Below are 22,447 nucleotides of genomic sequence, written 5' to 3'. Positions count from 1 at the left end.
GAGGACAGCGTCAGGGGACAGCGGCGGGAAGTGCCTGACTCGCTGTCACGCACCGAGGGGCTCGAAGGGCAAAGGTCGTCTCCCTCCCCGAGTTCAGGACGCACGCCCTGACGAAGCATGCACGCCCGTTCGGTACGAGCCGCGACAGGGATCGAAAGGCAAAGGCGCTTCGAGCGAACAAGAAAGAACGAAGGCCAGAGGATCCCAAACCGGACGCTGACACCGCCTCCCGCCACTTCCGGTCGCTTCCGTGAACGCCCACACTGCCCACTGCCCTCGGCCCTCGGCGGCCCGACCCCTGAGCGTCCCGCCCGAAGCATGAGGCTCCCCGCCCACCTGGCTCCTCCTGCGGCTCGTGTCTTAATTGAGGGCACCCCCTCTGCCCGGCCCAGCTTCCTACCGCGCGCTGACTTCCCTGAGAAGGCCAGTCCACCGAAGGCAGGCTTAATCTGCTAAATGGCCGGCTTACGCGCTGAACAACGAATTCACTGAAAAACTACCCGGAAAACGGTCGCGCTCTCTTAACCAGTCCCCACTCAGCGGAGGGGCTGCGTTGACAGGTGCCCTTCCTTCCCGCGTAGCCCCACACCCAGAGAACGGAGCCTTGGGCCCACATCAAAACCCTACAGCAGGTAACAGCGGGGCCTGGAGGCCAAGGGCAAATGCGCCCAACGCCCAAGTATTAGCCCCCAGCCGGGAGAAATCACCCACTGGCCAAACCGCACTCAAAGGTATTTGTTTAAGCATCAAATATTCAAAGTATATGGAGACCTTTTTAGACTTTCTCACACTAACCACCCTTTTTGAATAACCAACCACCAGCTCTGACCCTATCGAGAGGACGGCTTCTCAACCTTCGACCGGGGCAGTTTGCCACAGCCATGCCACAGCCGAAGTGGGCGCAGAGCCCATGCCAGGGAGGGTGAGAGGCAAGGAGAGGAGAAAAAAGAGGGCGAGCAGAATGACCACCAAACCGCGTCGGAGGGAAAAGCCGCAGAAATGGAAGACGACGGCGACCGTGCCCTGAGCACCCGGTGCCTGAAACAGGCCCCGGAACTGAGCCTCGCTCTGTCTGGCCCGGCACATCTGGGACAGGCTCCTGAGGCCGGACCCGTCAGATGGCACTTCGGACGGCACTGAGTTAGAGCCCGAGCAATTCGCAGGGCCACCATGACCTTCCGGCTGCTTCTCGACATCTGCACTTCACCTCCAATCTCAAAACGCCTTTCCTGATCCGGAATGCGACAACGATATACTAGACCGAGCATATCAGGACGTAGCAGGGGACAGCCACAGGCTCAGACACGCTTAGAAAGAAAAGTAAAAATGAACCGGAAAATAAAAACCAGGAAACTCATGAACTACTCACTTCTCATCTTGTTCTTTATCTTTTAGCTAAAAATCAGTTAATAAAATTAGTATCATCGACATACTGCTGGACTATGATTTTGCATCCTAGCTAAAAACAGCAAGTGAGACGATGAAGAAGAGAGCTAACCAAGTCGCCACTTCTACCACAAACAGGATGGGAGTTCTGGAAACGCAATAATTAACAGTTTATAAAGAAGAAAAAATACATAATATGTAATGGTAAAAAAGGAAAAACAGCATATAAAAATCATATATTCAACATACTCAGCTGCAGAAAGATTAAATATATGGAACGGAAAAATAATGTAAGCTACAAACGTGAGCCACACGTTTAATTTAAAATTTTCCTGCAAGACACAGAGATTTATGAAATTGATTTTATTAACATATCTCCTCTCACTCAGCATTTCCAAAGACATTAAAATCCAACATGTGATCAATGTGAAGATTAAGGGGCTATTTTACGCCCTTTTCTCAAAGCCTCCGAGTCCGGCACGCATCTGGCACACAGCCCGTCCCACCGTGAACCAGCCCGCTGCCGAGTGCTCGACAGCCGCTCGAGGCCAGTGGCCCCGGCGGGGACAGCACAGGGCGAGAGAGACTGGAAATCGCGCCTCGGTGGCACCCCTGGGCAGGGGGACTGCGGAAGACTCCCCTTGAGGGTTCTTTCCTGCCTGCCCCAGGGAGCCCCAGCAAACCCCCCACCCCACACGCTGCACCTTAACGGGCCCCGAGGGTCACGTGGACGGAGTGTGGAAAAGTGCTGCTCGGCACACGGGCTTAGCGCATGCAAGACCCAGCCACTCCGTCGGCACAGCAGCATTGAACAGACCCTACCGTCTCACCCGCCTTAAAAAACCAGGCAGCTGAGGCACAGAGAAGTCACGGCGAGTGACGGGGCCGACGCGGGGAGCAGGCGGCCGTGCTCCCCAGGCTGCACCCCCACCCCGCTGCCCCCGGGCCTGGGCTCCGGGACAGGCTCGCGGCGCCCAGCGCGCCCCGGCACGCCCACGAGCCCTGCCCGCCTCGGCTCTGCCGCCACACCTCCCAGTCGGCACTGTGCGAACAGGCTGGATTTGAAATCAGGACAGGTTACAATTTTTGCCTTTCCTACTTCGTACAGGACCTTGAACAAATCACATTATCCTCACTAAACCTCAATTCCCCTTCCTGGAAAATGGGTATATGTGCTATGCACATGTTTAGAGTTGAATTAGGGGTTCTTTGAGGTCGAGTTGTCAGGATTAAATGACATTACAAGCGAAAGAGTGACAAGCATGATCTGTGACATGTGGGAGGAGCCCGGTAAGTGCTAATTCCCTCTGTCCTCCTCCAACGTGGAGAGCACTGGACCTACTGGACACTGGCCCTTGGCCTGGGCCCCGGCCGGACAGAAGTAAACGACACACGGCCCGGCCTTCCTGCAGCTCCTACGCTGGCGGGGGGACAATTAGATGATTCACGGAGAAAGCGAACATTAGAAAGAGAATTACCAAGTAACTGGCTGTGCCCTAATTCTGAATGAAAATCTCGTGTCCCCAAGTAAGCAAATCAGTAAACAGCGAAAGGCAGAAAACACCGAATGGGCGCGTAAAAACTTGCGTGTGTATAGTGTGCCCGGGCTGCGGGAGTGGGAAGTGTGTGTGCCCAGGCTGCGGAAGTGGGAGCAGATGCCAAGATGAATGTTTAACATGTCAGATCGAACAAAATACACATCCCTAGAACCTGTTCACATTTTTCTTCTGAAAAATGCTGCTTTTCTATCCCCAAAGCAGCATAACAATGAATATCCAAGTTTCAGACTAAGGTGTTCACACGCAGGCCCCCCGGAGAGAGCGTCAGGTCCCAGGCTCTGCAGCCATTGTCGTGCGATCTTTTTTTCTAAGAATGGATTTCCAGTAATTACCGAAGAAACGGCAGGCTCGGCAGGCTCGGGAGGGAAGCTGCACCGGGGGCCTCCCACTCGGCCTTTGCAGCTGCCCCGCCGCACCCGACGGAGGTCCCTTCCCTTCGTTCCAGAGTCGGGCTGGCACGGGCTGGCAGCTGCCCTGGAGCCAGGCGGGAGCCAACGCCCGGGGTTCCTGCTGCGGACGCGGGGCTCACTCACCAGCCACGGCTGCGGGATCTCTGGCAGGGGCATCTGGGGAGGGGCCGGCAGGCTGCCCGGCGGCTCTTGCCTCGGAGCATGGTCTCGGACCTCCAGACCTGTAGGGACCAACCACACCACAGAGGGGATGAGACGGGGAAGACCGTGCCGCCCCGGATGCCCCGAAGACATCTACTTCCTCTCGTCCTTCCGATGGTCCTGCAAGGCACTAATCTCCTCCGTTTTACAGGTGAAGACTCTGCGGCTGAAGACAAGGGTTAAGGACCTTCTCTGAAAGGCTAACAGCTAGGAGAGATGGAGCTGGCTCCTCCCGACACCAGAGGGCCTCGCAGAGGCGGGCTGCTGGCCGGAGCACCCGGTCAGGTGCGCGAACCCGCGCACTAGGGGGGCGGACGCTGTCCTGGGGACCAGGACGTGGGTTCCAAGCACCCTCTCAAAGGCGGACAGTGCCGTGACTGAGTCGAGCTCAGGCCCTCGGGGCACCCCTATTCCAGCCGGGGAGACAGGACAGTTTCTGTACGTTTCTTAGAAAACGTGCCACATACCACTGCAGGTAGGAGAGAGGAAGAAACTGCTTTTAATTTGGGCACAGGGTTATGCACGTGCCAAGAGCTCACCTGGAAAGGCCTAGAAGAACAGTCCCTTGACGATAACCGCCTACAATGGGGGAAGCACGATGCTACGGGCTAGGAGAGAGATAGTAAAAGCCAAAGTCCCCGGGCTCCCGAGGCGACAACACAGACCGGAATTTGGGTGGAGAACTAGAAACAGTGAAAAAGGAAAGAAAGAGAAAGAACGATGGGAGCTCTACCGCTAGAGCGACCGGTGGGCGAGCTTTACGCAAACGAAAGGGCCGAAGAGGGGATCAGACGACGGGAACACATCGGAAGGTCCGTCCAGAACACGGCGCGGAGCGACGAAGGGCTGGCGCCCACTGGGCGGAGAGAGGAGGCGGGATCGGGGAGGAAGAGCAGCCCCTGGGGCGGGCGCCCAACACTGCGGGTGCCCAGACGGGCGGCTGGCTGAGGGGCGGCCGCATGGAGGGAGCCGAGGAGATGCGCCGCCTGGACCAGCGAGGGGGCCGGAGACAGCGACGGCGACCGAGCGGCTCCGAGCACCACGCTGGCCTCCGGTGCTCGAGTTTCTGGCCTCCCATCGGGCCTCGCGCCGTTGGCCCCCGACACTCAGGCCTTCGGGCAGAGATGAACTAATTACGCCACCGGCGTCCCGGGCTCCCCTCCCGCAGACAGCGCTTCGGGGCCGCTCGGCCTCCCGCCGCCCACGGGAACCTCGCTCTCCCGGCCCGGCTCTGTCTCCCCCCCGCGGCCCTGCTCCTCTGGAGAACACTAACGAGCCTGCGCTCCTGGGCGTCTGGACTTCGGTAGTGCCAGGCAGGGCGGGGCGCGTGAACAGCCCCCGGTGACACTGCAGGACACTGAGTCTCTGATGAGCTGCGTTTCCGTCGCTGAGGAGCGTGCGCTCCGTGACACACCCAAAGGAGAGGGACGCCGGGAGGACCGCGCTGCGCGCACACGCTCCGGGCACACGCTGCGCACACGCTCCGGGCACACGCTGCGCGCACACGCTCCGGGCACACGCTGCGCACACACGCTCCGGGCACACGCTCCGGGCACACGCTGCGCACACGCTCCAGGCACACGCTGCGCACACACGCTCCGGGCACACGCTGCGCACACACGCTCCGGGCACACGCTCCGGGCACACGCTGCGCACACGCTCCAGGCACACGCTCCGGGCACACGCTGCGCACACACGCTCTGGGCACACGCTGCGCGCACACGCTCCGGGCACACGCTGCGCACACGCTCCAGGCACACGCTCCGGGCACACACTGCGCGCACACGCTGCGCACACACGCTCCGGGCACACGCTCCGGGCACACGCTGCGCACACGCTCCAGGCACACGCTCCGGGCACACGCTGCGCACACGCTCCAGGCACACGCTCCGGGCACACGCTGCGCACACGCTCCAGGCACACGCTCCGGGCACACGCTGCGCACACACGCTCCGGGCACACGCTGCGCACACGCTCCAGGCACACGCTCCGGGCACACGCTGCGCTCACACGCTCTGGGCACACGCTGCGCGCACACGCTCCGGGCACACGCTGCACACACGCTCCGGGCCACACGCTCCGGGCACACGCTGCGCACACGCTCCAGGCACACGCTCCGGGCACACGCTGCGCACACACGCTCCAGGCACACGCTCCGGGCACACGCTGCGCACACACGCTCTGGGCACACGCTGCGCGCACACGCTCCGGGCACACGCTGCGCACACGCTCCGGGCACACGCTGCGCGCACACGCTCCGGGCACACGCTGCGCACACACGCTCCGGGCACACGCTCCGGGCACACGCTGCGCACACGCTCCAGGCACACGCTCCGGGCACACGCTGCGCACACACGCTCTGGGCACACGCTGCGCGCACACGCTCCGGGCACACGCTGCGCACACGCTCCAGGCACACGCTCCGGGCACACACTGCGCGCACACGCTGCGCACACACGCTCTGGGCACACGCTGCGCGCACACGCTCCGGGCACACGCTCCGGGCACACGCTGCGCACACGCTCCAGGCACACGCTCCGGGCACACGCTGCGCGCACACGCTGCGCGCACACGCTCCGGGCACACGCTGCACACACGCTCCGGGCTCCACCGGGTCTTCCCCACCCCCCCACCCCCCGCCGCTGCCTCTGTGAGAAAGCCTGGGTGTGAGAAAGTACGGCTATACGCCGAGTCCTCCTAGTAAGTCTCGGAATGTTGGGGTGCTCTTGGGGGCCCCCCAACACACCCATTATTCCATTAGCTCCTTAAAGGCTTAATCTTTCTATACCTAGAGACGAACACAGTGCCTGGCACACAGTAAGACCTTCGATGACAGCTTAATGAATGAATAAATTCACAAGTTAATGAAAAAATGGATGTTTCAGAAAGATGGTGGAGGTAAAGATGGTTCGAAGACAAAAGAGGCTGGAAGAGGGGAGACTGGGGTTCGAAGGAGACGCACCTTTAGACGGCTGTATCCTTAGCAGGATGTCTGTGATCACCGCCTTTTTCTCTCTGACGGTTGATGTTAGATATTCATGGTCCAGAAGCTCGAGAAAGAGCCGAAGTTCGACTATTAACTCTTCCATTGCTGAAAACAAAGGAGAGAGGAAGGGTACTGTTAGACCCACTGACCTGCAAATGTCAAAACGCAAAATGTTGCATTTTACTCAAAGCATTTCATTTTCAGCTTGATTGCTGAATGGAGTATTTCACCACGAAAAACAAGTTTGTTGAAATCCGGGCGACTGAAAGATCCCCACGCCACCCTCTACTGAGGCTGGGAGACGCTCCAAAGCCAGGCGGCCGGTGGACGTCGAGACCCAAAAGCCCGACATCGCCGCGCGACGTCACGTGCCCGGCGCTGCGTTTCAGGGTGAAGGCGGCGGCGGTTTCAAATGCCGAAGCGTTTTCCGATAGCCACCGGGACGCGCTTTCGGAAACTCAACTCCGCTGCTGCGGGGCTGGCTCCCTCCGCGGGAAGACGGCGAGCGCGTTGCGCGGTTACGGCAAGGGGCACCGAGGGCTCGGAGGACGCGGCCCGGGCTTCCTGGCACGTTGTCGCCTTCCAAAGGCCCGGCAGACCTTCCCCTCCGCCAGCCCCGAGACGGGGCCACACGGCCGCTGCTGGCAAGGTTTCAGTCATGCTGTGAGCCCCCAGAGCCCACGAAGTGAGTTGCGTAACGGAAGACGTCTGTCACCCCCCCCCCCCTGAGGGTGCAGACGCGAGGGTGGCACGATCGCTGGTGTCTCACTCGAAGCCGTGACACCAAGCGGCACCAACGGCCGCCGTGACCCTCACCACACGCTCACGGGAAAAAAACGCTGCTTTCGCTGCCCCTCGCACTTGTCTTCCCGACCACCCCAGACTTCTCCAGGGACGAGCAAACGCCGCCTGCTCCGCGAAGCCCGCCCGCACCTGCTCAGCGGAGGTCAGCGCCCCTGTCTGCTCCTCGGTCCCGCATCTGTCCACTTACTCGTCAGCGTCTCTGTAAAGAGTGAGCTCCTCACTACCGAGGCGCAGGGGCTGACGGCCCCCTCCGGGGACGCCCCTGGCAGATGGGGGAGGGCGGCGGGCACCGAGGGCCGGGGGACATGTGTCAATCTGTTAACGGAAGCCGATTAAGGGAGCGGCTGGTCTCGCAGGAGCTTTTCGAGGCTGGGAGCTGCCGTGCTCGCAGGATTGCAAGGTTCGGGCTGCAGTAAAGCGTGACACTGGGCTGTCTGGGCACAGTGCCCGAGCTGGGCTGACATGTGGCTCCGCCGCGCTCTCCGTGTGGCCTTCGGCACAATGGGAAACTGTTATCCCTCTCTCTACAGGACGAGAATGAGCAAAGTCTTGTCAGCAGTCTCTTCTTTTTTCTAAATGTCCTGTGTGCAGCAGTTAAGCACAGAAGTCCTCAATAAATTTTGACTATTACCATCAGCATCACTGTCATCAGTATAACTATTATCTGTAGAAAAGCTTTTAAGGGTAACCTCTACCTTAAAGAGTACGGCTGGCCTTTGAACAATAAGGGTGTGAACTGCGCAGGCCGCTCACACAGATTTAAAAAATAATAATAATAACGTAAACGTGTTTTTCTTCCTCATGACTTTCCTAACACTCATTTCTCTAGCTTCCTTTATTGTAAGAATACAGTATATCATACACACAACATACCAAACGTGTTAATCAACTAAGTCATCAGTAGGGCTTCTGGTTAACATAGGTTATGAGTAGTGAAGTTCTGGGGAAGTCAAAAGCTAGACATGGATTGTCGACTGCACAGGGAGCCTACGCCCCTGACCCCCGCGCTGTTCAAGGGTCACAGGCAGTAACAACGGCTCAGTAGGATAATATGCCATTTCCTAAGGCAGAGAATCTTACATCAATGCTCGATACACTGTAGCTACTGCTCCCCCAGAGAAACGGAATCCAGTCTCCCTTGTATATTTCATGAGACAGCAATAACCCTAATGAGAACTGCTCTTCCAAACAAGTCATTAATTTTTTTAAATAACAATATAATCTGCAGGGTAGATGTTATCATTTCACAAATGAGAAAACTAACTCTCAGGAAGGTTATAGAGCTTAGTCATGGCCACAAAAATCACAGGGACAGACCAACATCTTCTCGTCAACATTAGCCATTTCAGCGTTTCATCTAATAAAACACTCTTTGCTTCAATGAAGCAGAAAACTGTCCTTTTACTTTACCACCTGTACATGAAAACGTGTGTCCTTCCAAAAAGCATTACTTTTCAGAGTTAACTCAAAAGGCCCCATTGCTACAGAGAACTTTTGTAATGCCCGAAACACTATACAACCCACAGTAAAAAGAGGTTTTTTATACATATACACACACATTTGTTTTCCAGCTAAAGTGCGTTGAGCTGCTGCCCAGGACAAGCGTCCGGAGGCCACGGGGTAAGCCGAGTAACCCCTCCCACCACGACGACCAGCCGTCTACAATAAACCCACGTCTTCAAACCCACCAGGTCCAAGAGTCTCGATCGCCCCCCAACGCCCCCCTTCCGCTCTCCGTCCAGCTCCCGGCACCCCCGGGTCCCCACCCGGCCCTGTGGAGTCACGCGCCACGTCCGCGCCCCCGCCCCACCGACTCTAAGGAGCCTTCAAACATAAATGAACGTAAATGTGCCGGACCCAAAGTGCTTCTGAAAGCACGTCTTGCAACCAACGAGGATCTGTAACCGCAGCTCCAAGAACCGCACAACTGAGAACCGCAGAAGTGCACCGACGTGCCGCATCTCGGCTCCAACGCCGACCCCGCGGCGAGCTTCACACGGGGACCAGACGGCGGCAGCCGGCAGCGCCCGGAAGGAAACGCTACCGAAGGCCACACAGCTCCACGCTTGCCCCGCCTCGCTCGCCACCTGCTTCTCCTGCCACTCGCATTGAAAATTAACGAGACGCCACGAGAGCCTAACACAGACGCTGCGCCTGCTGCCCTGAAATTACGGGTGACGACTGGCCACCCAGTGGGGCCCGATCGGCTCCGAGCTGCGCCGCCTTACACAGGAGTCAGCGCTCACGTCTAGGCTGAGAATGAAAGAGAAATACTAATTCCCTGGTTTAACATTTGTTCTGAAGTTGCTGTTCCCTAAACTCCTTCTATCGTCATTTGTTTCATAAAATCTATGAGAGAATTTGAGGCATTGTGAAATTTAAAGGCATCGTGGAAAATCACCACTTTCTCTGACACGAGACTCGTAAACGTTATTGTAAACCGCGGGGTCATCCCTCGGCACCAGTGACATGGAAGCACCTTCTCTCTCTCTCATGTGACACACTCCGGGGCAGGGAAGATGCCTCGAGCAGCACCACGGGCAGCGTGGTGGGCGGTTCAGAGGCTCTGGAAAGACAGACGTAGACCCAGGTCCCATCTCTCTCTAGGTGACGTGGGGCAAATCACTTCCTTACGCCTGAAGCTTTGTTTTCAGTCTGTACCAGGGATGTAAAGGCCTGCGTTTCTTCAAGTGAACACACCTGGCAACATCACACGCCCAGGTGGAAAGCCACGACGCCTGGCTCATTTCCTGAAGGAGTCATCTATACGTCAGCCCTAACATGCCGTGCCTGCTCCCAGGGTATCCAGGACGACGAGCCACCCATCCGGTGGCAGCCTGAGTAACCTCAGCCGCTTACGATCCTCCCTTCCCTGTTCACACGGCTTTTTCCAAAGCATTTTTTATGAAGCGCCAAAAGGAAAAAAGAAGCTTTTTTGATCCCGTTCATCCAATAAGCGTGTATGAAGCCGCGCCGGGCACTGGTGGTGTAGCTGTGGGCACGAGAGACGACAGCCTCGGCCTTCGGCGAGCCCGCGTCCTCCTGGTGAGACAGACACACCAGGAAGTATCTAAAGAGCGGTAAATCAAGGCAATAGAGAACAGCGGCCGGAAGAGGGAAGAAAGGCCGTCTCCATCTCTGCCACCTGCCGAGATGCAGGGGCCGGGACTCCGAGAAGCGATCACAGAGCCACGGCCGTATCGACAGCCCTTGTAACCGACACTCCCCTCCCTCCTCGCTTCTCCCCTCTCGATGGGCAAACCGGGACCCGAGGGACACACAGAAACCGCCCAGTGTTTTAAGACGGCTTCGGATGTCAGATGTCTGATCGTCCGACGCGTGCGTGTCCCGAGAAGTCTACCCACCAGATGGCCCACGGCTGAACGCCTGTTTTGAGAGAAACTTAAACACAGGCCATGTGCGGGGGTGTGTGAGCGCTCGGTGCCCGTGCACTGTGAGTGACGGACGGGCTAAGGGCGCCAGCTCCCCTGCCTTTTCTAACTATGCATAAATAGCACAAACGGCCAAATGTGCACGTCGAGGCAGGCTGTCTGTCTCTTCAACCACTGCTGCTGCAATGACAACAGGTGTCAACCGCCCGAATCAGCAAGAGCAGACGGGGGGGGCGGGGGTGTCGGGGGCCCCGCGCCCTGGCTCGGTCCCCCCGCACGCAGGGGCGGAGGGCAGGCCGGGCAGACAGACGCCGCCTCCTAGTGCTTGCCTCCGTCACGCGCGCGGCTCTCCTCTTGTGCCGCGTGGCCTGCGACGTGACGATGCCACCACCCAAGTCCGCGGTGACGCCCAGAGGCAACCAGGCCCCGGCTCCCGGCGTGCCCTGCCCTGGAGGCGCACGGGGCAGGCCCAATTCCCCCCCGCAGGAAGCGTGAGTGACGGCGTGCGGAAAGCGTCCACCCGGGAAGCTCACGGGGGCCTCCGTGCCCGGGCTGTCCCTGGGGGCTGGTCCCGAAACGAGAAGTCCTGTCTCTTTCTGAGCAAATCTAGCAAACTTTGGTCCAGTGGTATTCGCAGGTCACCGAGGCTTTACATCCTGCACTCGGGAAGCGGTAAATCAGCGCCAACGGCCAGGAAATGCGCATGTTGAGGATGTTTCACAGGTAATCAGTGATGTTTCAGAAATACGTACAGGCTTGAAATTTTCCAAAGCTTAAAAGTACAAAGCATGTTTACACATATTTTCTAACTGATTCTTGCAAAAACCCTCGAGGAGAGCATAAAAGAAAAGGGGGGCCGCTCGGTGACCCTGTGTGACACGTCCAGGGCCGGCGGGGAGGAAGCGGACGCGAGCGGCGTGGCCGGGGGCTACGGCCACCAGTCCCTCCACGGCCGCCAGTCCCTCCACGCCCTAACGCGCACACACCCGCTCGCTCCTGAACGCTGAGAGACGTGACAGACAGCTCGGGACTTGAAACGCGACCACCACGACCACCACGCAGACGGGCGCCTCAGCGCCGCTGGAAGCGCTTCCCTCTCCCGGGCTGCAAAGATAGAAACCAGGCCCCGCACCCCCGAAAGCAGCGTCTGATTCCTGGCAGGTGACCTTTGGAGCCAGCTACACGAGCAGATTATCCTATCAAATTACTCTAACGCTTCTCAGAAAGGAAGTGTTACTTTTATAGAAACGTCTACTCCATTCAGGAGAAAGGGCTCGTAAAGCCACAAAGGATAACGCATTCCTACGACGACGAATTTAGTCAACTTTTCTAAAAAGATTTATTTTGCAAATGTCTTAAGTAAAAACCCCTTGGGTGGTTATCGCATGGCTCTCCCTTAAATTAGAAAGTGATTACAGATCGAACACTAGCTCACGGGAGCCCCTTGCGACCTGCGCGTGGACAGAGAGATGCGACGGCTTCTGAGGTCTCCGGTTCCGCACTTGACCGCAGACGCGGTGGTCGGCGCTGCTTTACGTGGGGCCCGTGCGGCTGGTCCCTCGCTGGGCCATTGAGCTCTGAGCACCAACGGAGAGAGAAGGAACTCGGATGTGTTTGCGTCTGGCACAATTTACATTAATTTAGCGGAGCACAATTAAGTCTTGGAAAGACAAAACGGAACACAAAGTAATTCCCGGAACATGATGGTATCTGCTTGGTGTCAGACACGTATTCCGGAACGCGACTCGCATGGGGGGAGGAGGAAGGACGACGCGGCTCGCGAACTCTCCCGTTTCCTCAGCAGCCGCTCGGGACAGCGGAGCTGCTTCCGGTCTCCGCGCCTCCGCCGGCCTCGGTCCCGCTCACTGCGCCCAGACGGCGAGCTGGGCCCTGTGGGGACAAGGCGGAGGAGCGCGGCGTGGCAAAACGCTTGAGGAGCTCACCCTGGGGGGGGGGAGCGCACCCCACAATTCCAAAGCAGGGCGCTCGCTGCGGTCACCCGGGCCAGCTCTGGCCCTAACCGGCCTGACCTAAAACGATGAAGAACCCGACGCGCACAGCGGGTCCCGCCCCCAGAATGACAGCCGTGTCCAGCTCGGCTGCGTTTGCTGAACACCGGGGCCCACGCCGGGGGTGCGGAGGCGGGCGCAGGCGGGACCCCCTCGGGGTCGCATCCGGGAGGGCGGCACGCACCGGCGCAGCGGGAAGGCCCCCGCACGCGAGGGCGCCTGCGCGTCCGGGGAAACCCTGGGACCGCGGGGTCTGCGGCAGACTGACGGCGGCGAGTCGTCAGGAGAGGCCAGAGCAGGGCGTGAGAGCAGGGACTCCGGGAGCCCGCGAGCCCGCCCCGGCTCTGCCCGCTCCGTCCCGGACCCCGGTCAGGGCGCTCGCTCCCGCCAGCCACAGCAACGCCCCCGGGAGCCGGAACGCAGGACGGAGAGGATGAAACGCGCGAAAGCCATTTAAGGCGTCTCTGCGAACTGCGAAGCGACACACGAACGGGAGCCATCGTCATCGGCACCAACGACAGCCACGAAGCCTCAGGCGGAGAGCCGAGCGCCCTCCTCCCGCCGGGAGCCGGCGACCAGGCGCTGGCCTCCCGGCCACCCCGGCATCGCGGCCTGCGCTGTGCCGCTCCCTCCAAGGGCCACCGGGGCCTCTGAGAGCGCGAACCACAGACACACGAGACCACATGTCGCCCTCTCGATGGCCCGAGTCCTCCCAAGAGACCGCACAGCGCTGAGCATCCGCCGCCGGACTCCAACGCGGGCGCGGCACAGTCCGCAGTACAACCAGAGCGCGTCACGGTCCTCACGCGCAGCCGGGGGTCCCTGAGAACTGCACACGCGGGCAAGGTTTAGTGAGTTCAGCTCAAATGCACTCAACGCCACCTGCAACGGTCCTCTGCCCCCTTCCAACAGACTCCGCCGACGCTGTGACCTCAACCGCTCCCACGAACGCCAAGGAAAACAGCCTGGCCACGCGCTCCTCACAGCCGAGCGCCAAACGGACCACCAGCACGTCTCCCTGGCTCGCCGAAGATGGCCCTTCCCCCGAATCAGGCTGTGACGTCCCCAGAAATGTAGGTGAACAATCACCACCAGGTTCTTGCTCCACTCCCAAGGACAGCGGCTTGAAACGATGAGTCGCCAAGTCAGAACTCAGAGAGGCCGTCTGCATCCGCTCGCCCGGGGCCCCTTTCCCAACTGAGGCCCCTAAAGCCCAGATAATGGAAGTAAATGGCCTGGTCTAGGGGCAGAGCCAAACCCAAAACCTACTCGTCTAACCCCTGGTCCATCTAATGAAGGGAAGAAAAATGAGGCCCAGGCAAAAGCCATTCAAAACTAAAGCCATTCGAGAGTTTATTTAGTATCCATTTAAAGGTAGGCACTTCCTATGAAGTGTACACACGTGACTATGTGAAGAATGATCTCGATGTTTCAACTTGTAACTTTAAGTAGTCACCTCGATTATGTTTCAATTTGTAGCCAGTGTTCACAGACTACAAACCCTGGTCCACCCTCCAAGTGCACAGGGTGCTCCCCTGTAAGCATCATCCTAATACTTGCGTGTTTATATCACGGCCACGTGTCCAGGGATCCATGCAACCTGCCCCGCCTCGCCAGACTTCATGGGCGGGAGGGCAGGAGCCAGGTGACCTGCCTCGCCTCCAGCGCCTGGCCTAAAAGTCACTCAGTAAGTGACTGCTGAATTATTAGCAACTAAAACAGTTTAAACTTGCATCGACAAATTGATTTACCAAGTTTGGTCGATGCAGCAGAAATTTTAATTTGTGGGTTTATCCTGTGTTCTACTAGATTTAAGAATCATTTAAGATCATTTAAGAATATCTGGTAAACAAGTAATGTGTGCTAAACGGCCCTACGTGCAGAGGACCTAGTGACAAGAACAGTCCTTGTTCAAACAGAACTTAAAGTCTAATAGGTAACAGATAATGTACACACACACATATGTACACACACACACGCACGCACACACACACGACAGATGAGCGCTAAGAAGAAAAAGCACAGTCCAGGGCAAGCAGCCAACCTCGTCTGGAGAGCACATAAAGGACACCCCCGAGCCCCCCGCAACGTGAGAACACGTCCCCCAAGACTGCTGGTGAAGCTGCAAAGACCCCCCTCGGCACCAGAAGTCACACAGAGGGGTGCTCAGGAAAGGAACCCAAAGAAACAAACGAAGGCCCAGGACCGTTCATTCACACAGGTTGACATCCGCTTTCAGGGGCAACGTTCCAATTTTGAGATCCCTTGGCTAAACGCATGTGAAATTCAAGGTACTCAAGAGACTGATATTTAAGTGGTGAATTAAAGCTAATGACTAAGACTAAAGAAATCCTAGGTTCAAAGAAGGGCTATGGCTAAAGTACCTTTGACAAATTTATTAGCCCTGAACTCGCATTAAAAATCATGAAAAGGGGGCGCCGATGGCAGCTTTGCCGAGTGCGCCCTGCGTGCTCGGCACAGGCACCGAGCTGAGCACGTCCACGGACACGTTTGCATTTACGTCTCGGAACGGCCCATCTTGCACACGGAGTCAGGTCTGACAAGTTTTAAAACTTGGCCAAAATTACACAGCGAGCTGGCAAAACCCAAGGGAGCCAGACACCGCAGCCCATGCCTGGAGAGGCGTGTTTGTAAACTGTCGGGCACACCGCCCGTGCACGCGAGAATGCGACAGACACAGAGCGCGTCGGAGCCAGGGCCAAACCAGACGCGCCTCGGTTCTGCACCATCGACTGTCGGAAAAGGCACGACGGGTGGACGTCAGAATGACCCGGGGAACTGGGAACACACGTGTGCTCGGGCACCAGCTGGACGCGGCCCTGACGTGATCCCACATCTATCTGCGCGACATTCTTTCATCGCTCCGAGGCTGTGCTAGCCTGGGGGAGCAGAAGGCTCCTGCACTACCTGCCCGCGCCCCCCCTGGACAGAGGCTCCCAGCCCCCACTGCCCTCAGAACCTCCCCTCCCTGCGGCCGCAGGGCTCCATCCCTGGGGAACTCGTGTGGACCGGTGAGGGGCTGGACCCACTGCCCAGCCGCTCACGCCTCCGGCTCAGCTCACCCCCCACTGCGCTTCTAAGCACTATGGATGCAGGTGGAGGCAGACGGCCACCCCCTGCCCCCTGGAAAGTGTCTACAGTGCTCTCTGCTTTTAGAATAAAGAAACCAGTGTCAGAGAGCTGTTCCAGTCCAAACCAAACAAACTCCCAGGTGAAAAAACACTCTGGTATAAGTTTACATACCAAACAGCCCCCTGCCTCTCCCCCGTCGGCAGCCCGGGGATGCCCTTGGAGCCGGGCTGCAGGAAAGGAAAGGGCGGGTCGGGGCCGCCCGCCTGGGCACCGCACAGCTGCACTTCACAGTTACTGCTTCATCAAGAACAGAAACGGAAAGCAGCTCGGCGCAGACGGCAGGGCTCTGCGGGCAGCGAGGGGCTGCGGTTCCCGGCCCGGCCGCCCCGCCGGCCAGCAAGGGCACCGCGGGCAAGTCCCTTGCCCCCGCTGCTCTTACCTACAGTTAAGTGAGGGGGTAAGGTGTAAAAAGGCAGGTGTCACTTCAAGCTCCAGAGTCTAACAGCAGTGCAAAGGAATTCCTGCCATCACCCAGTAAAGTAACTGCACTGCCCTTTTCCCATCTTAAGGACCGAAAGAGAAAGCAGAGAACTCGGCGGGCATCCTACCAAGTGGGCCAGGAAGCAGGCTCCCCGCTCTGGCCGCAGCGGCCGGGGAGCACACCGAAGGGGTGCACAGGTCCCTCCGTCCTCCCTCCCTCCACGAAGGGCCCTCCACCCAAGCACAGCTCTCGTCTACAGCCTCCTGAGTCGCCCCAGACCTTACTACACGGGCTCAGCTAATCCTCGCGAACCCTGCGCTGCGGGTCACCACGCCGCAGATGACGGTAACTGCAGCCGACAGCAGTTAGGAAACATGAGGGGACCCCGCCCCCCGAGGCCCGGCCCCGCGTGTGCCTCCGGAATCTCCCTGACTGGAGCGGCGGGGGCGGACTTCCTTCCGGCCCCCTGGCTGACCTGCACGCCCGGAAAGTGGGCGAGGCCCCGCAGCTCTGCCGGAGGCCGGGCAAGCCACACCCGCGCCAGGCCCACACGGTCCCGCCATCTCCAGCGGGCATTTCACTTGTTATGCTGGTCACTTCTGGGAGCGGCTGGGTTAAGAAAGGCTTTGGCGAGGCACCACGAACCCCGCTGGTCCCTCCCTGCGGGGCGCAGACCGGCCAGTCAGCAGTGAGGGCAGCGTTTCCCTCTTCCCCTCCAAACCCCCTGCGCATTCCAGTCCCTAAAGGGCTGAGGCAGTGCCACCACCAAATATAGGCAGGAGAGAGCCTCCTTCTTTCTAGGCTGAGGGGAGGGGGGGGGTCCTCTAGGGCACGTAACTGCACTAAAACAGACGGCGAGCTGCAGCGACCTAGGCCTCCCCGGCGGCGGGAGGCGCTCCGCCTCTGCTCCCGGTGCCGTTGGCGGGTCGTCCTCTCAAGAGCGTCACACAATTACTCCAGAGACGCTGTTTCTAGGACGTCGTCCCTCACACGTGTGCCCCGCTGCACAGACCCCTAGCCAGCCCTGCCACGCGGCTCGCCTGCTGCTGCTGGTCACTTCGTGTGCCCTGTCGAGTATACGTCTCTATGCCGATTTTCTAGATGAGGAGACCGAAGGTCACAGAAAGTAAGAGGCTCTTCCAAGGACACTCGGCCAGGGTGAGGCCAAGCAGGACCCGAGGCCCCCTGAGCGCACAGCCGGCTGGGCGGCGACACTGCGCGTGGCCCCCCGGGGAGCCCGGCCTACCCTCGGAAGGACAGGCAGCAGGCCTGGCTCCCCGGGGTGCGCGGGCGGCCGCGGCGTGAGGGACAAACGCACCGCTCGCCTGTGACTTCCAGAGTCCAGCGCAGAGGGGACGCTTGGCGGAGGTTTGTGGGAGGGCGAAAGGGAAGAGAGCGAGTGACCTCGGCGAGCGTGACCGCCCGGCAGTCGGTCCCTGGACCCAGGGGCGGGGCCGAAGCCGGGTGACCACCACGCGTGGAGCCCAGTGCCCCGTCTGTCTGGGCGACAAGGGTCCGCGTGCCTGCGCGTGGCGGACACTGTGCCAGACCCTGCAGGGCCCCGCGAAGCGACAGGAAGCTCAGGACGGCGCGAGGAGACCGTCATTAAACGAACGACCAGACCGGCCGCGCGCATTTTCCGTGTCCTGATGCGTCCCGTCCACTGCTCAAATGTCACTCAAATGTCACGTGCCGTGCTGGTGAGGCGCCCTCAACGCCCAGGGTCGTCAGTCATGAGCCATCCAGAGCTCCGCAAAACAAGAATTCGATTCCGCAGCTGGGGGCAGGATACTCTGCATTTCCGACCAGAGGCAGGCTGGCCTGGGGACCACACTTGGAGAGCCACTGCCCCAAGGACCCAGGGGGAGGAAGGAGGCGCCTGGACAAGGCACTAAGAGCCAATCCTATTCTGGCTACTCAGTCTCTGATCTTGATCAAGTCATCTAGACTCTCCGAGCTCCGGCTTCCTGATGTCAAGCGAGGGTGATCACTGCCACGCGGTGCTCAGACGGGAGCAGCGAGGTCATGTGGTAAAGGAAACACTACATTTAGACATTTTATGCTGCTATATAAAGGCTGGGTGGGGCGATTTTTAAAACACTTTACGTGTGTACTTTTCTGCACTGTTTGATTTCTTTATAACATGCACACATTTTTACAAGAACGTTAATGATTTTTTTAAAGTAAAAAAAAGTTCATATCTAAATTCTCTAGAAGAGTTTTCCAGTGGACAATGAAATCCACTGAATGCTTAGCCGCCAGCATCTTTCTAAGAACTGAACTTCTCGTTTTGAAACAACGGTGGAGTCACACGCGGGTATGAGAACCGAAGCGGAGGCGCCACGTGCCCCTGAGCCGCCCTCTGCCGCGGGGACCAAACGCGCTGCTAAGCTCGGCAGTCTCCCAGGACCCTGGCAGGGCCAGCCACACGCAGGGCAGCCCCCGCCGCCGAGGCCCCGCCTGCTGCTCCCACTCCCTCCCGCCTCCTCCCTGCCCCTTAGCCCTGGCCCGTGACCGACCCCTTCGCGAATGTCATGTGGCGGCTCTGATCACAAATCCCCACCGGGGCAGGTCGTGGGGGGGAGGCACGCCCGGGCACGTCACCACCTCAGTGAAAGACGCACCTGTGCCTCCAGCAGCCCTGGCACCGAGGGTCTCAGCGCACCTGGGTCTCAGACCCTCAGGAGAGCGATGGCCCTGTCGGCGATCCAGGAATCCCGTCCTCGCCTTGTTCTCCCATCTCCGGTCCAACTTCCTCACTTTCCCTCCCTAATTTCAAATGCGCAGAAGAAGCTGCAAATCGTTATTCTCTGGAGCATTTGAGGTCTTGCTCCCCAGCAAATGTCGTCAGTTTGGGCTCAAATAAAAGCTTATAAACCTTCTCCACGGGGCTGGACACTTTTTACATCAACAAACTCTGTCTCCCAGTGGAAAAAAAAAAAAGTCCAATAAACCGAGTGACACACCGTGTGAACTCTGGCAACTGGCTCTTGCCCCGCAGTGCGAGTCTCTGCAGAGCCTCCCAGGCTGCGGCGTGTGTCCGTGACCTGGCCCTCCACGTCACAGAGCGGCGATCTGCTGGACCACAGTGGCTCACCCGCTCACCCCTCGAGGACACCTGGGTTGGTGCCACGTTCTGGCCGTTAGGAACAAAGCTGCGGGAACATGCGCGCCCGGTGTCCGTGTGAGGGCAAGTCTGCCCTTCTCCGGGCGGGCGCCGGGAGGGCCACGCCCGAGCCCCTCGGCAGCGGCGCGTTCGGTCGTTTCAGGGAACTGCCACGCCGTGCCCCAGGTGGCCGCGCCCCGGGTGGCCGTGCCCCGGGTGGCCGTGCCCCGGGGGGCCGTGTCGCCTCACGCTCCCACCGGCTACACTGGCGGGGTCCGGGGTCCGGTCTCCCCACGGCCTCGCCAGGTGCTATTTCTCATTTTAGCCATTCGCATTTCCTATTGCGGTTTACGTCTGCGTTTCCCTGATGGCCTTTATCGCACAGTAGTTTGAAAATATTTTCTCCCAGGCTGTAGCTTAACTTTTCAGCCTCTTAACAAAGTCTTCAGCAGAGCAAAAGTGTTTAACTTTGACCAAGTCCAATTTATTACTTAGTGTCAAGTCTAAGTAAGAATTCTTTGCCCAGTCCTAAATTTCAAAGGTTTTCTGGGTTTTTTTCCCCCCTCGGTGTGATAGTTTTACATATTACATTTAAGTCCATGATCCTTTTTGAATAATTTTTGTATAAGGTGTGAGGTTTAGGTCAAGGTTCATTTATTTTGCCCATGGATATCCAACTTCCAGGCAACCAATTCCATTCTTTAATGGGATGAAAAATAAGCCATTCCAACACCTATACTACGGCCAGGTAATGTTCTATAAAATTTTAATTCCAACTATACATTGATGTAAAACGTCCAGTTTGAAACTTTGAAAAATATAGCTAAGTAGTCTTTAAAATTCTGATTTCTACCTATGATGTCCGACACTGCTAACATGAGTATCATAGATAAAATGTGACCAATAACTAAAAATGTACACTCAAAAAACAATCGGCATGTGTGTCTATTAATTAGGATTTTATTTCCCATTTACGGTGGGGAAAAAAAGTCATCACTGTGAACCCCGGCAACTGGATCATAAGTGTTGGTGTCTAAAGCAAACCAGCCCGAGGTGTCCCTTCCCTAGATTATACACTGCCAGACTGAAACGTAAAACTTCAAAGACTCCGCATGTACTTTAGCAGCACAGTGCAGTTCAAAGAAGTGTCTGGGGCCGAAGACAAAGCTGAAAAGGCGGCCACCTGGCCCGTCCACCCGCGTGTGGCCCTGAGCCCTCAGGAGCCGAGACGCACCTGTCTGGCCGGCAGCAGGCAAGCTCGGCGCTCAGTCCTGCTCCACCGCTGCCCGCTCTGCGACTCTGGGAGGCTCCCTGGAGCACTGGGCACTAAGCGCCCTCCCGTTCCCTGGGGCAACACGCGGCGGCCTCGGCTGTCGGACTGTGAGCGGCGGCAGCGGGAACGCCCCGGGGCCGCCTCCCGGCGCCCGGCAGGCAGCGAGCCCCTCGGCGCACGGACCCCGCTGGGGAACGAGAGAGCACTTGCTCCGCTGTCCCAGGCCAATCGGGGAAATGCAAGGAGCGGAGACAGCACATGAAGGAACCGGAAGCGCAATACTTGCTCAGTTTTCCATAGGCGATGTTGGGGGGGGAGGGGCGGGGAGAGAGGGAAGAGGAGGCTGAGGCGCGGCTTCGGCCCATCACAGATGCCAGGACACGGTTCGCAGGCCTTCGTCACCTGGGCCGGCACAGGACTCCCAGTGGGGAGGGCGCCTCCCGCCAGCGGCTTCCTCCACGCAGCTCGCCACCTCCGAAGGCGTTCGGGGGTGAGCAGCACCCGACGCGGGCACCGTGCCCTGGGCGGGGGAGCTACAACCCCTAAGAAACCACGGCACAGACAGCGACCCACAGAGGAGGTACCAGCCGCTATAAATACTTGGTGGCAAGCACTGATGTCATGCTCTGTCCCGGAGGCATCCAAATAAAACTTGCCCAGAGCACGGAGAGGGCGTGTCGCAGACCCCCAAGGCCACGGTGCCCGTCCACACCACCCTGTCCCGAGACCCTGACAACCCCCGAGGGACGCCCTCCAGCACCCAGCCCCACTGTCCCCGACGCGTCTCCTTTCCACATGTCACACAGCCTGCACAGCACGTGCCTCGGCCAGCAAACTGCCAGGACCTCCCTGCTCTAACCCCTGAGGTCCCAGAGCAAAACCCAAGGTGGGGGAAGTGTGTCCTTCCGTGGGAAAGAGCAGGAAAGCCTGGCCCATGGCCAGCGGCCCCGAATCCGCCTGCGATGCTCGCAGGCGCATCGCTCCGGAGCGACTGACTCCCCTCCCCCCAGGAGAGTGGGGGGTGACAGAACAGGGACTAGAGGGGCGTCGGCGCACACCCTCGAGGTCAGACTCGGGCGGTCTGCAATACAGGCCACTCGGTCTCAGGCAAGCCGTCATAAAAATCAAAACCAAGGGTCTCTGAAAAGGGTAGGTACGAGCATGGGACCTGCAGCCAAAACGGACGTCGCAAGGACAGTGCGGGCCTCCCCTTGGTGCCCCGCCCCTCCCTGGGGCCCGCTCTCCTCCCACGAGCCCCACCCTCCTCCCACGCGGGGACCCAGTACCTGTGGGCCGTCTGCCCTGCGCCCCTGCCCGCACGTGCTTTCAGAAGACGCTTCCAGGACAGCACCCGACACACAGAATGAGCTCGAGAAACAGCTTTCGAAATGAGTGAATTTATATAAATTACTCTAATGTAACAAGAGTTTGTTTTAACGTTATCTTTCTTGTAAGTAATACCATGAGCTTGAGCAAGGAGCTCAGGTTCTCGCTGCCAGTTCTATGGTTTGTAAAGTGTTAACAACAGCAGCGTTCGCCCATAGGTTTGCTGTGACAACCCTCAGACCCCGGGCACACGACCAGCTCCGCAGAGGCCCCGGGCCGGGCAAACGCGCAGTCAAGGCCGGTCAGCATCGGCTCGTACACCCTGCACCCCACGGGCAAGGGAGTCTACGAGCCTGGCGGTGTCATCACGAAGGGCGTCTGAGTAAACGGGGGAGGGGGGGCCGGGATGGAACTGGAACAG

At 58.7% G+C, this 22,447-nt stretch overlaps 1 protein-coding gene across 5 annotated transcripts in view; it reads right to left on the bottom strand.

Annotated features, from left to right (window-relative positions):
* Positions 1-22,447, bottom strand: part of AFAP1 (actin filament associated protein 1) — an 86,277-nt gene that overhangs the window by 50,672 nt on the left and 13,158 nt on the right. For 4 of the 5 annotated variants that reach the window (XM_036227462.1, XM_016127121.2, XM_036227464.1 and 1 more), the window contains 2 exons: positions 6,519-6,647; positions 3,479-3,576 (listed from right to left, as the gene is read on the bottom strand). In XM_036227462.1, the coding sequence (XP_036083355.1) occupies positions 3,479-3,576; positions 6,519-6,645 (225 nt within the window). In that variant the 5' untranslated portion in view covers positions 6,646-6,647. Of the gene's footprint in view, positions 1-3,478; positions 3,577-6,518; positions 6,648-7,533; positions 7,871-22,447 lie in introns of all 5 variants that reach the window. The other variant, XM_036227463.1, reaches the window with a different exon arrangement.

Source organism: Rousettus aegyptiacus, unplaced genomic scaffold (genome assembly GCF_014176215.1).
Source record: "Rousettus aegyptiacus isolate mRouAeg1 unplaced genomic scaffold, mRouAeg1.p scaffold_m13_p_10, whole genome shotgun sequence".
NCBI lineage: Eukaryota > Metazoa > Chordata > Mammalia > Chiroptera > Pteropodidae > Rousettus > Rousettus aegyptiacus.
This window is presented reverse-complemented; position numbering and strand designations above follow the sequence as displayed.